Source organism: Notothenia rossii, assembly GCF_949606895.1.
Source record: "Notothenia rossii genome assembly, chromosome: 9".
NCBI classification, from domain to species: Eukaryota; Metazoa; Chordata; class Actinopteri; order Perciformes; family Nototheniidae; genus Notothenia; species Notothenia rossii.
The window spans coordinates 13,254,908-13,269,329 of record NC_136907.1 but is presented as its reverse complement, the minus strand read 5'-3'; the positions used below and the strand labels follow the sequence as shown (position 1 = coordinate 13,269,329).

The 14,422-nt window shown below is 42.3% G+C and overlaps 2 protein-coding genes and 1 long non-coding RNA gene across 6 annotated transcripts in view; 1 reads left to right on the top strand and 2 right to left on the bottom strand.

The window, feature by feature from the left end:
* Nucleotides 1-5,730, top strand: part of LOC307019656 (pinopsin-like) — a 21,651-nt gene extending 15,921 nt beyond the window's left edge. For 3 of the 4 annotated variants that reach the window (XM_079650667.1, XM_079650665.1, XM_079650666.1), the window contains exons 5-6: nt 3,466-3,699; nt 4,359-5,730. In XM_079650667.1, the coding sequence (XP_079506793.1) occupies nt 3,466-3,699; nt 4,359-4,538 (414 nt within the window). In that variant the 3' untranslated portion in view covers nt 4,539-5,730. Of the gene's footprint in view, nt 1-3,465; nt 3,828-4,358 lie in introns of all 4 variants that reach the window. The other variant, XR_013802718.1, reaches the window with a different exon arrangement.
* Nucleotides 1,768-3,451, bottom strand: LOC307019659. Its single transcript, XR_013802719.1, has 2 exons — nt 2,364-3,451; nt 1,768-2,303 (listed from the first exon to the last, which is right to left on the bottom strand). It is a non-coding gene; the product is annotated as an uncharacterized lncRNA (long non-coding RNA).
* On the bottom strand, nt 5,270-14,422 carry LOC307019658 (protein-tyrosine sulfotransferase 1-like). Its single transcript, XM_079650669.1, has 6 exons — nt 14,170-14,422; nt 10,692-11,371; nt 9,915-10,073; nt 9,009-9,262; nt 6,552-6,753; nt 5,270-5,904 (listed from the first exon to the last, which is right to left on the bottom strand). Exons 2-6 carry the CDS (start codon nt 11,094-11,096, stop codon nt 5,869-5,871), a joined length of 1,056 nt encoding a protein of 351 aa, XP_079506795.1. The 5' UTR covers nt 11,097-11,371; nt 14,170-14,422; the 3' UTR covers nt 5,270-5,868.

The following is a 14,422-nucleotide window of genomic DNA, read 5'->3' as shown; positions in this document are numbered from 1 at the left end:
CCAAGGACATTCTGGAAAACAGTGACAGAGATGGAGAATGAAACCCCCATCCTCTCATCTCCCTAACTCCCTTGTTATTGAGGACACAGTAGTCACCGGTAATGAACGCATAGCAGAGCTCTTTAACCAGGACTATGTTAAATGTGGGAACCTATTGGCCTCCTAAGCCCCCCACCAACACTCCGCCACCCAGCCCCTCTAACGCAGCCCCATGTCACAGCTTCTGCCTACAGGAAGTTAGTGAGAACGATGTGCTGGAGGTCCTTAGCAAACTTGACTCCAACAAACCTGCAGGTCTTGATGGGCTAGACCCCTTCTTTTTTAAAGTTGCAGCCCACATTATTGCAGAAGCTATCTCCCACCTTTGTAATCTGTCCATACAGACAGCAGTGCTACCTTCTGCCTGGAAGGCAGCCTCAGTGTAACCTTTGTTTAAAGAGGGAAACCATGCTGACCCCAACTGCTATCGTCCAATATCCATTCTACCCTGTATAGCGAAAGTGTTCGAAAAGTTAGTTTGCAAACAGCTAACATGGTTTCTGAAGACTTACAACATACTATCTGACATGCAGTCTGAGTTCCGTGCAGGTCATGGGTGTGAGACGGCGACTCTCAAAGTCCTAAATGATATCATCAATGCCCTTGACTCCAGACAATACTGTGCTGCCATTTTCATCGATCTTGCCAAAGCCTTCGACACTGTAGATCAACAATTGCTTCTGGGAAAGCTTAGATGCATTGGTGTCACTAACCAATCGATAGCCTGGTTTGAAAACTACGTGTCCATGCGTACCCAGTGTGTAAAATCGGAAGATCTGATGACACAGCCCCTATCCATCTCTAAGGGAGTACCACAAGGCTCTATTCTAGCACCCATCCTAGTCTCAATATATATAAATGACATGGAGAAATCAGTGGGCAACTCCTCTATCCACCTATATGCCGATAACACGATTCTGTACACTGCTGGCCCTTCCCCAGATACTGCCCCGAAAACTCCTCAGGATAGTTTTCAGAGAATCCAGTCACATCTCTCTGCCCGTCCTGAACACCACTAAAACCAAGATCATGTGGTTTGGCCACAGTGGTGCCTCCCAAACTGGCACAATTGTGACCGCGGATGGCCGGGACCTCGAAATAGTTAAATCTTATAAATACCTTGGATTTTGGATTGACAGTAATCTGTCATTCTCAGAACATCTCTCCAAAATTCAGACCAAGGTTAAAGCTAGACTCAGCTTTCTATATAGGAATCGCTCCTCATTCACTTCATCTGCTAAACTCTCTCTGGTCCAGATGGCTGTCCTTCCTCTGTTCGACTACGGCGATACCATCTACCGCTCGGCGTGTAAAGGAGCTCTCGATCATTTAGACGTTCTGTATCGCTTCGCCACCAATGCCCCCTACAGGACACACCACTGTGACCTGTACTCTCTGGCTAACTGGCCCTCTCTTGAGACCAGGCGCAACATCCACTGGCTGATGCTTGTTTACAAAGCACTCCTAGGTCTCACCCCCTTCTACCTCACACAATTACTGCAACTCTGCCAACCCCGACGCACAATACCCAGTCAGCTACAAGCATCCTGCTAAAGATCCCCAAAGCCCATAAATCCTTTGGCCGCTCCGCCTTTCAATTTGCAGCAGCAGATAGGTGGAATGTCATTCAAAAAACGTTGAAAATGAAAACCTTTGTCTCCCCCCGCACCTTCAATGTCACTGTGAGACTGACCGTTGAGCGGCCCGACCAAGCAAGGAGGCAGAACGTCCAAAAATATAACCCGACGTGGGCATTTATTAAAACAATGTGCACAAAATTCACACACAGCCTCAATCCTGCTGCTGTTCACGCGAGCCCAGCCTGCAGCCACCAGGATCTCACACACACACACCCAACAAGAAACAGCACTTAAATACAGACTAACAAGACACAGGCGAGGGGGGAGCAATTAGACACAGGTGAGGGGGGAGGAGCAAACACAGGGCACCAGGTGAACACAATTGGTTAATCAGTAGGAGGGAACACAGAGATGACCGGAAGCAACAGACAAGATGGGGGTGAACACTTATACCAAATAAATACTACATCAATAAATTATATGAACATGTTCACGAGAGCTCTAGTAACGGCGTCTCGTCGTTACATTCCCCACCCCTTTTCTCCTAAAGCGTACAGTGCCCGGGATAGACAGTCTTGGCTTTCTAAAACGGACAGAATAGATCCCTCCCCTGAGGCTATGGACAGAATAAATCCCTCCCCTGAGGCCATGGACACACCAGATCCCTCCCTTGAGGCTATGGACCTAATATATCCCTCCCTTGAGGCCATGGACACACTAGATCCTTCCCTTGAGGCTATGGACCTAATATATCCCTCCCTTGGTTATGTCGACTCCTCGGGGGTCCGTTAGCTCGTCCGTTAGCTCGTCCGTTAGCTCGTCCGTTAGCTCGTCCGTGAGCTTCTCCTCTTTGTCTCCGTTAGCTCGTCCGTTAGCTTCTCCTCCTTGTCTCCGTTAGCTCGTCCGTTAGCTCGTCCGTTAGCTTCTCCTTCTTGTCTCTCGTCTCCTCCTGCTTGTCTCTCTTCTCCTGCTGCTTCAGCAGCCGTGGCCCAGCCGCGGTTCCTCTCCTTGTTCCCTCTTCTTTCCTCTCGTCATTGTCACCTCCTCACTTGGTCGAATCGCACTTCTGACACCAATTGTGAGACTGACCGTTGAGCGGCCCGACCAAGCAGGGAGGCAGAGGCAGAACGTCCAAAAATATAACTCGACTGTTCACGCGAGCCCAGCCGGCAGCCACCAGGATCTCACACACACACTCACACCCAACAAGAAACAGCACTTAAATACACAGACTATCAAGACACAGGTGAGGGGGGAGCAATTAGACACAGGTGAGGGGGGGGGGAGCAAACACAGGGCACCAGGTGAACACAATTGGGTAATCAGTAGGAGGGAACGCAGAGACGACCGGAAGCAACAGACAAGATGGGGGTGAACACTTATACCAAATAAATACTACATCAATAAATTATATGAACATGTTCACGAGAGCTCTAGTAACTGCGTCTCGTCGTTACAGTCACTATTATAGACACCATGGTACACACATGTGGCTGCTTTGCCTGATGCTGATTTTAAAGACTGATTGAACCACAGCAATATTGTTTTAGAGTTTTTATATGTTTAACTGCTATGCCTGTCATCTTTGCTCTATGTGTTTGTGTTGTCTCCTGGGTTCTGTAGTGCCCGGAGTCTGTATTTAAAAATGTTTTCCTCCCAAACTCCATCCCCTCAGGAAGCCTTTGCCTCCTGTCAGGTCATCATTGTAAATAAGAATTTGTTCTTAATTGATTTTCCTGGATAAATAAAGGTTCTACTACTACTACTACTACTACTACTACTACTACTACTACTACTACTACTACTAGTGTGTTAGGGCCCAACATCTCATAATCACTGTCTACAGGTCAGCAGGATCAACCGGCCCTCAGCTGAGCGGAGGGAAGGCCGTGTCCTTTTCATGGTGGTTTCCATGGTGACAGGCTACATATTATGCTGGATGCCATATGGCGTTGTGGCAATGCTCGCCTCATTTGGGCGGCCGGGAGGGGTGTCGCCTGCCGCCACTTTAATACCATCCCTGCTGGCAAAGACCAGCACCGTCATCAACCCGGTAATATATGTGCTGCTCAACAACCAGGTAACAACTCCTTCCTGTAAACATCCCTAACACTGTCATCACACAAGCACAATTATGAGAGACTTGTACTTTACTTGAGTATTTCAATTGTGTTCTACTTTGTACTGCTACCCCGCTACAATTCAGAGGTAAATCACGTACCTTTTACTCCCCTACATAATTTAATATCTTTAGTTACTTTGCAGATTTCAATTCCTGATATATATATATATTTATATATATATAAATAAAAAATCAATACAAATATAATCAAATAAGGTACACTTGGATTAACATTCACAAGCTACCCTGCAGCATACAAAGTAAATAAGACTGCACCTTTACTAGCTTTGATATACACATTACTTCATCAATAATTATAATAAAAAGATACAAAATATATTATTTTCAAATGGGCCAATTTGGATAATGAGTATTTTTGCTTTTTGTACTTTAAGTATATTTTGGTGCTTTTACTTTTGCACTTTTACTTAACATTTTGAATTCAGGACTTTTACTTGTAACAGAGTATTCCTACACTCTTGTACTTCTACTTTTACTTAAGTACAAGATCTGAGTACTTCTTCCTCCCCTGCCCTTCTTCTAAATAAGATTGTTTTTTATTCAGCCAAAGGTGCATCAGTTTCATGCTGCCTCCACCTCCACTGTGTTTCTCTCAGTTCTCCAGGTGTTTACTGTACATGATCAGCTGCAGATCAGAAGCCCCGCCCCCTCCAGTTCACCGCATCCTGCCCCGTTTGCCAACCGACCAACAAAACACGGTGGCTCCCATGTTCACATCCACAGATGAGCAGGAACAGAGGCCTGCTCTGGGGCCAGTGGTCCAATGTGCCTCATAGAGGTCACATTTCACTTTAACCCTATAATCAGTTTGTTTTGAATTCATTTTCATTTTTAAGAATCAAATTGGAATTAGGAATGATTTTGGTTATCTTATTATAGAAATGTTGATATGTTTGAAAAGTTGTTGTTGAATAGTGGACCACACTGCGTAATTTGTTATGTCTGTAACTGTTTTTCACAGCAGCACTCTGATGTATGTTTGCCTTTATAGTCTGAGTATAGCTGCACTTTATTACCTCAGTCCATTGTTAAACCTTGCATCAGTTGTAGCTCATTGTGGTCTAATCACATGGTTATACAAGTTTAGTTTAAACTATTATTTGATTTTATATTTTTATTTAACACTCTATCTCAGGGTTTTATTTGAAAAGTGTGCCATTTAACTTGAATGTTATTAGTGTTAATAATATTCATATTCCTACTAAACCATAAAGACAGACATGTCATGTGTTTGGTCTAGCTCTAGAATATGTTGTCTCTATAAAAGAAAACTTGGCAAAAAGGGTATTTTTGGGCTGTGTTCGCTCCACCAGTGGGCGCTGTGGCTCGGTTTACTGTCAGCATGCTCATCCAGTATTATAGATTATGTGTGTAATAATATCTATTCTCAAGCACCTCAAAAGCGGGCGTAACATTGTGCCTAACAACAAATAAAATGTTTTTTTTTATTTTTCCAAAAATGTGTCCTTAGTTGGTACCTTAACAAGTAGTCAACAAAATACATGAACGTTATTAAAGGTGACATTAAGACACTTTTTTTATTCATGTTGAACAATTTACAACAATCAAAAAACCCTCAATTCCGATAAATCAACGTTAAGGCCCTAAATGAATTGTCAACACCAAAATAATTTATTAAGAAAATAAACATACGTCTTCAAAAATATACAGTCATTATGCTTCATGAACCCTGACTGAGCTCTCAGTAAGTGAAAGATTCTTCTAAAGACACATTCACATTTGTGGTGAATTAAACAACTCTACAGACATGTTGAAATACTTTCAGTTACAAGGTGAGAGGACGCGTCATTGCAGTGTAATACTGTTGATTCGGACATGTTGGAAAGTGAGAAACTTCTTCCAGAAGCTAATCCACATGGGATATAAAACACAAACCACTGTGTGAGGTCGTGTTTGTAACACTCCTATCCGCATTCAGACATGTACACCAGACATAAGTCTTAAAAACTATTCAAAAATACACATGAAATACTTTTAACATCTGTCCTTTGAGGTGTAATTACTGCTGAATGAGAAGTCTGTCTTTAAGGTGCATCCATAGAGTGGAACAGGGAGTCTGGATTTCAGGGATGTTCCTTGGAAAGCTTAACTGGGATGTGGATTCTCTGTTGCTTTCAAATTCTAAGAAAAGAAAGACACAATGTTCACTTATGAATGGAAATATTTTCAAGGGTGAAAAGTAGGAGAAGAGGAGTAGTAGAGCAAAAGAGTACGATTGGAGCTTTGATTCATTTTGACAGCTGTTAAAAAAAATAAGGTTTGCATGACTGGAGGCCACTACAGCTGATTGGGAAATTATGTTTTTGTGTTAAAGGGGTCGAACTCCAGCAGCGTACAGCGTGGTCGTGTATGATGCATATCAGTGTTGTGTTGCTGTGATATCAATGGGTGAAAATTGTAAAGTCCATTTCTTAAGTCTTAAAATTCTCAGTGTTTCTCTTTTGCAATCTTTTCAGTGTTATCCACATTAATGTATATTTATGGTTCAACTACTTCTCAACAAAAATAATTCCAAACAAATATTAAATACAATTCCTGTCAAATGGTGCCGAACCACATAGTAGATCAATCAACGATAATATCGAATCATTTAATTTCGAAATAGCAAATCACATTTACATTTAAATGGGCTTTTATCGCAAGTCAGATTAAATAACCTATTAAATCATTAAAAAGTCAGTAGTTTTTCAGTAAAAACAAAATGTATATAATTAATTTTTTAATTGAGCCGTGATACTGTTGTTTAAACAGTTTTTTTTAAAGCTCACCTGTGAGTGGTTGAGCGGAGACACAATGGGCTCTGGCTTGGTGTAGTCGGGTGGGTTGTCGTGGGGATTGTAACCGAGGCGAGCCAGCATGGGGGCGATCTCAGCCATGTCGCTGATCACGTCGGAGGGAATGTGCCCGACCCACTTGGAGAGGGCGTCTGTGTTCACCGGCTTTATCACCTGGTCTGTGGAGCGCTCGACCCTGCACACAAACACAAGCTCAGTCTGTTAGTGTGTGTTCGACTGGAATGCTGCGACTTTAATGGTCCTTGTCATAAGCTACTTAAGAGTGCGACATGTTTTATTTATGTATGCAATTGCACATAGTGAACGTCAATACAACAAATTACATAAAACGTCTTTTCATTTATTTATGACACTGTAAGTGCCTTCATATAAAGATTATACAACAATATAAAAAATTGTTTTATGCTTTATTTAATTGCCATTTAATCTCTTCCCACCACCCTAAGTAAATAGATGTGTTCATTAGCATATACATACATGATTCAGAACCACAACATGTCACATTTCTGAGGATGTTATAAAACATTCTTATGACTAATATTGTGCCAACAGTTGCATAACTCGTCAAAATAAGGGTGCTAACTCCCTCAGAATGTGGCCTAATTCCTTCAAATACACGCCAGGTTTGGGTTTTTAGCAGGTTTGAAGCGGACAGATTTTCCACCAAATCCTCTGAGCTTCTGCAACGAGATGCTCAACTTGAATCGTGACAAATAAGTGGAGCAACACAGATTAAACATCTACGGAGGGGAGTCTGGAAGCTTCACTTGGCCCTGAGAGGTTTGGCTGCTTCAGAGGAAATCTCTGGCTCTAAGCAGACTTCCCACTGGCTCAGAGGACAATATGAGTTGTTAGTGTTCAAAAGCTGCCTCTCAATGTGTGCTGCACCTGAATTCTTTCAAGAAAAAACATCTTAATATACTTCAATAACAAGAAATGATGGGCTCTGTAGGTGCAGGTCGTTGAGTTCTGATCTCTGTCATATTTGTGGAAGTTAGTTGATTGAAATAAGTTGGAGTATATCCTTCGATGACACACATGTTTTCCTTTTTATTTTTATGGCTAATAATCTGTTTAATTGCTGTTCCACAATTATATATGTGAAACAGTGGGGAAGGTTTTTAAACAGCATTTATAAAAACATACATATTTAAAATATTTTTCTCAAAACATTACTTTCAATTTATTTTGTTTTCAGAAGGTTTATTTAACATTTCTAAGGAGGGCAAAACTGCAATGGGGGAATTTTTTACGTTTTTAAAGTATTTTACATTTCTGGCTCTGACCCCTTTGAAGTGATGTTATTTGTATTCTTTAAATGACAGCTATCCAGTTATACATGATATAAAGTCACATGAAGATATTTCTAGCAGCTAACAAGCTCATCGGGAGAGCAGGCTCTGTCCTTGGAGTGGATCAGGAGTCGTTGGCAGTGGTGTCGGAGGGGAGAATGCTGAGGAAACTTCTCAGCATCCTGGACAACGGGTCTCACCCCCTGCATGCCACACTGGTTTCCTACCGGAGCACTTTCAGCCACAGACTGAGATCACTGATAACCACCACACAGCGCCACAGGAGGTCTTTCCTCCCAGTGGCCATCAAACTCTTTAACTCTTCACCCCTAAGTAAAGGGCACTGAGAACTTCCACATCAACACTATGTGCAATATACATATCAATATAATTAACATCATTGCAATACACTCTCTGCTATATATAACTATGTGCAATATTATATTATATTATTATTATTAGTATTATTAATAATGCTATGATAACGTGCAATTACGTAACTGCCACTACGTTTTATTTGTTGCACTACTAACTACTAAATACTGCTAATAATCATTGCATTGATTGTGTGACTTTCTATGTTTCTATGTTTCTACATTTCATGTTGTCTGTGGATGTTTAATTGCTCTTTTTGCTGCACTTTTAGTGTACAGTTTTGCTGCTGTGTTTATTGTGTTTATTGTATTTTGTTACTCTGGCACAACAATTTCCTTCGGGATGAATAAAGTCTTATCTTATCTTAAATGATGCTGTGGTTGGCTTTTAAAATCATCAACAATACGGAACCAATGAGTTTCTTTCTATACAGTCGACAGGGACAGAGGCTGAAGATGGAAAGAGAGGTGTGAGATGTGAAAAGGACAGCAGCCTGTAAGAAAAGACTGACACCCTTGGACTGAAATATATCTCAAAGCAACAGGGTGGGAATATGCAGGTGGAATAATAATGCCGAATGAAAAACACAGAAGGGTGAAGATCTGTGCTTTTTTTCTACCGTTGACATCCAACCCTTACATCAGCTTTTACATTTGAGTAATAGCATGCCTTTCCAGTAAATATGAGCCCTTGAAACTAAAAGGATCTGCATGGTCAGATACCACTTGAGCTGACTAACTGTACACACATTTCACATACTCACTTGGACAGAGACACGCCCCCAGCCTTCCCTATCAGCTCTTCATGGTGCAGCACTGACGGGTCCCACTGCAGCTCCAGGAAGTGAAGCAACTTCCTCATTTCCTCCTCTGAGTGGAGGACGAGCTGCTCGTAGTGGACGGGCAGACATCTGGACTCCCCGGCCGCCTGGCACTGGCTGAACATGGTCTCCATGGCGCTGCTCCACTTGGTCAGACAGTCCCTGTAGCTGGTCAGGTCGAAGCCTGAGATAGTCACCTGTGTGGAGGGAGAGATGTGATAAACAAACTAGACTTATCACAACGAATAACAAACACAGGATGGAAAATGTTGCAATGTGCAAGCAGTACATGTTTTTCAAGTGGCTGTGTGGAAACATGAGGAAGTTGTCAACCAGCCAGCCAGCCAGCCGGCCAGCCAGCCAGCCAGCCAGCAAGCCAGCCAGCCTAATAAAAGAAAGATACCCGGTGTTGGGAAAAAACAGAATGTACTCTTTCAATATCAGGGTAGCACATGATAACAAAGGCCCAACTGTAACTGCGTACATGACAGGATGTATGATTACCTAGAAGAGCGTCAGGACTGTTTTAGGCATATGATAGCTATGTGATTAACATGATGATTCAGCCTCTATGGAGATAGACATATGACAAGCATGAACATTTCTGACGTGGGTCTTAGCTAATCTAAACTAAACATTGTATACTGCTTTGAACCGGTATTCCTCCATCTTGTGACTGTAACCCTCTCTTGTATATCAGCATAGGAAGGACACTGTTCAGGAACGAGTTGTCCCATATGCTCTGTATGTGATGACTACTTCCATTCTTGCAAGGATAATAAATACATGTATCCTGATTATTGAAGCTCAAGCCGGTGACGAGTGATATTTTTCTAACACCCAGCATACCTTGCGTGATATCATGGAGTGGACGGTAGCCCGCCCGTCTCGTAGCATGAGCACAAACTTGGCTTTGGGGAAGATGCGTGACAGATACGAGAGAGATTTCAAGGCGAACGGGTCCTTGTTGCAGAGGCGAGGTGCAGGCTCCCCGTGGCCAACTATCACCTGAAACACATGAAAAAGGATTATTGGTGTTTAAGTTATAATTATTTTATTTGTACACACATAAGGGTACCTGCAACTCAGATTATGACAAATGTGAAATGTAACTGGAAACCACCCCTCTCCTTCAAGAGAAAAACAAACAGTAACAAAAAAGGAGAAAGAAAACTGACCTAATATAATCTAGAAAAACACAACAACAAAAAATGTATGACAACAAAAAGCACACAAAATGGGGAGAAAAACTAACAATTCAGTCAAGTCAATAAATAATTGTTAGTCAAGCAAAAATGTATGCAATGAATGTTTTTGGAGGGTTCGAATCGTCAAACAAACACAAATAAAGCCTTTTAAGACATCACAACACAAGGAAATTATAAAAAGCTTTTTTTTCACCTAAAGAAATGTTATAGTCCAAATGATTCACAAGAAAATAAATAATAATACATACTATTATATAACGCTTTTCCCAGTGTTCAAAGACTCTTTTCCGAGAAATACAAAAAAATAAGAGTAAATTCTTTCTGTGTTTAAAGACATCACCCTAAAGATGAAGCATGCTTTCTACACCCCAACTTGTTTGCAGACAACAGATGCTGTGAGGTGCAGCGACCGGCTCACCTCTAACAGGAATGCTCTGACGGCTGAATCTAACACCTGGTCGGTGACGCCGGCCTCGTCCAATCGGATCCTCTCCTTCACCGAGCGGCTCCAGGTGGCCCGCATGGCCAGGAGGCGGGGAATCACTCGGGTCTCTTCTCCGCACCGCACTGCATTGTGGGCGTCCAGCATGACACGCATCAGAGTGGTGCCGCTCCTGGGAAAGCCTCCGATGAAGATGAGGGGCGTGTCTTCTGGGAAATGTTCGGTCAGGGATGAGCTGTGATTGGCTGAGCCCAGGTTCAGCTCCATCCACCGGTACCGATGGCTTTTGGGGGGGCACTCTATCCCGCTCATCCCCAGGTAGAGCAGGGAGGCGGAGCAGAGGAGCACGCAGCCCAGCAGCAGGCTCGATCTGTTCCTCATGGCTCAGATTCAGGGGGGCATACAACGATGTCCAGGGGCCCCTGAGGAGGCAGAAGTGGACGTAGCTGCCTCTCAAAACTCAGCAAATGTCAAGTCAAGACTTAGTTTACACACTGTCAGACTGGATAATGAAGATGAGTGTGTGAAAGACAGCTGAGATGAGGCAGAGGGGGGAGTCTCCTCCCCTCTGCAGCTCCTCAGCCCTGGTGTTGGTGAGCAGGATCCAGGCCTGCCGCGCTCCGCAGCCAACCACGTCTCTTATCCATCGCTCCTACCTAAAACAGAAAAAAACAAGAGTTGCAGAATCAGCAAAGCTGAACAGATGAATCAATTCCAGTTTCCAAAATGTGACTATCCTTTGGTTTCTTTACTCCTCTATGACACACACTGGGGTTTGGACAAGACAATACATCATTTTGGGATTTGGGAGGCACTGGTCATCATCTTGCATCATTTTCTGACATTTTATAAACAGAAACAACTCATCTCTAAATAGAATAAGTTGCTGCCCTGTGCAGTATTAGATGAGATTTGTTTACATGCATGGTTTCTCAACTTGCTGAGAAACAAATGAGTAACTCCTTATATTATTCACCGCTCTGCACGACTGAGTTGTTATCAACACGCAGGGTGTGATGGTGGCTGCTGTCTTCTTTGCCAGTACTCCCTTTCAGAGTGGCTGAATCCAGCTCTTGCTCTCAAAGCAGCTATTTTGCATCTTTCCTCTGGGAGCCATTGACCGTTAAGCCGTATCAAAGTTCATTGCGGCATTCAGCACAAACACATTCTCAGACAGTGTATCTGAATCCACTAATTAAAGCTTCTTCATGTTTGTATTCTCCCTGACACTTCCTGTCGCACTAAAAGCTAAATTAAATTAGATTATTATTGCATGTGCATCTTTCCTGTTCTGCTTCTGCAATGCGCCCACAAGCAGTTTCCCCAACACCTACTGGTAATTCCCCTCATTAGCACATAAGAAAATACAACACACACAATTGCAACAATAAGAGAATGCGAATGATTATTCAATAACTGATAATATCACTTATGATGGTGATTTCATTATCGTTTTTGAATCACTTTAGAGCAACATTACAGCTCTGAAACTCAAACTGTTGTTTTACTTCTTACAGAAGCTCTAAGAAATATTAAATATGTCTCCCTTTCTCAGAAGTGTTTTGATTCGGGTCTTGTTCTGACTGAATGTGCAGGGAGCTGAAAACATCTGGATCCCACGTGGGGAATCCTCCTCTCCCTAGGCGGGAGAAGCTTTCCTGTTAAATGTCTGATGATCAAAGCAAGAAAAATAAAGAAGCAACTGGAACTGAGGAGATCACATCCTGCCTGGGATGCTGAGGTGCTGCCTAAGCCATGATTAGTCCACTGGTATCCCCAAGCTTTGCATGCAATTCTAATGCCTTTCCATGCAGAGATTAAGCCACTTGTAGTTTGCAGAGAATTAGGCCAGTGCAGAGCCCAATAATATATATATACGGCGCTGGGCCAGTGGTTTAAGAGAAGAAGGCTGCTTTTTTCCTCCAAATATTTAAAAGGGCCAGTTCACTTAAATCACAAAACAGTATATTTCTCAAATGTAACAATTGTTATAATTTTGATTATAAGGTCAAATATTTCCCTGATGACTTGCTTGGTCTATAAAATAGCATTCAATGACTTTCACAATTCAAATTGCAAGTGTTTTTAGTCTAAAACACTAAACACGTTCTGTTTACATTCAATTACTACAATTGTTGTTAATGTTTAAATGTTTCATAAGGGTTTTTTCAAAGGAAAACAGTTCCAATGAAGACTGATCAACAGTGAGACACAGAAATGTCTTGGCTGAGTTTATTAGATTCTCTAATTCCATTTACCTCCAATGTATAAGAGAAGAAGCAGAGACAAATGTCTGGAGGCTGGTTGAGCAAAACCAATACTATCTGATGACTTGACAAGTTTTTTTTCACGAAGAGTTCTTTGCAAAGACTAGGAGTGGATACCGACTCTGATAAATCGTTGTATTGACCTTGTAAAGGCCACTGCGTCTGCTCATCAGGGACAAGTCAACAAACAGTCTATAATAAGCAGAAAACAGTGACCTGTGACCACAGTCAGCAGCTGGCGAGAGAGAAAGCAGCAAATTGATATCTTTGTGAAGAAGGTTGTCAGGAAACCCAAAGCCAGAGTCGCCTCCTCTTCACAGACTTCCTGCCAAAGGGAAAGTCTGACAGGGAGAACAATCCTACAGTTAACCTGTACTGGAGTTAATGTGTTGATATGTTACTGTGCATACATTGAGCTGGTCCCTTGCATGTTCCCAAAGTAATTTTTACACATTACATTTATTTTTGTATGAGCTATTCATATTTTCTTTAATATATGCTGCAGGAGGATTCTCCATAGGAACAACACATTTGAAATTAGATGTGATTAAGATGCTTGTTGGTGGCATCATTGACCAGCAGGATGTCACTACATCTACATTATTATTTTTACTCACAGGAAAGGGAAATGACATATATAAATGTCCCTTCTTTAGGACGAATAAAGGTATTCTAATTATGATTATATATATTTGTGTTATTAGTATGAGCCATTCTTTTCATCTCAACGCCTTGATAACACCCTCCCCTCAGTGGCAAAACAGTGTGAAATTAGTATCCTAAATGTTCACATTGCAGCCTTTTTTGCAGCTTGCATGTGTAGAACCAGCCATGTGCATATTTGAGGAGATACCATAAAGAGGTCAGAGCTTTCCCAGCAGTCAGTGGTTCAATAGGATTACCCCTCGGCTGCAGATTGGAGGCCCTGCAGCCACCAACATCTGGCCTGCGTTGATGATGCATATTGCCTGCAAAAATGCACCCGAGGCTGCAGGCGGCCACCAGGTGAATGACCTATCAGTCAAACAAACCGTGACCGACCAGCGGCCACCTACAGATCAGCAAGAAAAGCCCCGACAGTATGCTATTAACCTCACAAACCGGGTAAATATACTAATTTAGCTGTCCGTAGGTAGCGAACACACGTCGTAAATATATCAGATCCGTTAAAAATGGTGTTCACTCACCAGCGTCTGTGAAACTGCCGAAATCTGAAAAAAACAAAACATGAACCTTGATCCAAAAAGCTGAAAACCAGCAGCTCCTCTGTCCACACCGGGGTTTTCTCTCATGTGAAGAACATAGCGGCGAAGGTTTAAAGGTTTTTTAGTGTTTCAAAAGATACATAATTACACAACGTTTCGCAGCTGGTTCCCGATGTAACTTTGTACCGTGAGAAGTCGAGCTGTATCTAGCTACCGATGAGGCAGAGCAAACTGA

Excerpts from the sequence above, each read along its gene's own strand:
- LOC307019658 (XM_079650669.1), bottom strand. The coding sequence starts at position 11,096 with ATGAGGAACAGATCGAGCCTGCTGCTGGGCTGCGTGCTCCTCTGCTCC. Across the intron at positions 10,074-10,691 it reads TCAGAGCATTCCTGTTAGAG|GTGATAGTTGGCCACGGGGA; the intron begins GTGAGCCGGTCG and ends CATGTGTTTCAG. Across the intron at positions 5,905-6,551 it reads CTCCGCTCAACCACTCACAG|AATTTGAAAGCAACAGAGAA; the intron begins GTGAGCTTTAAA and ends TTCTTTTCTTAG.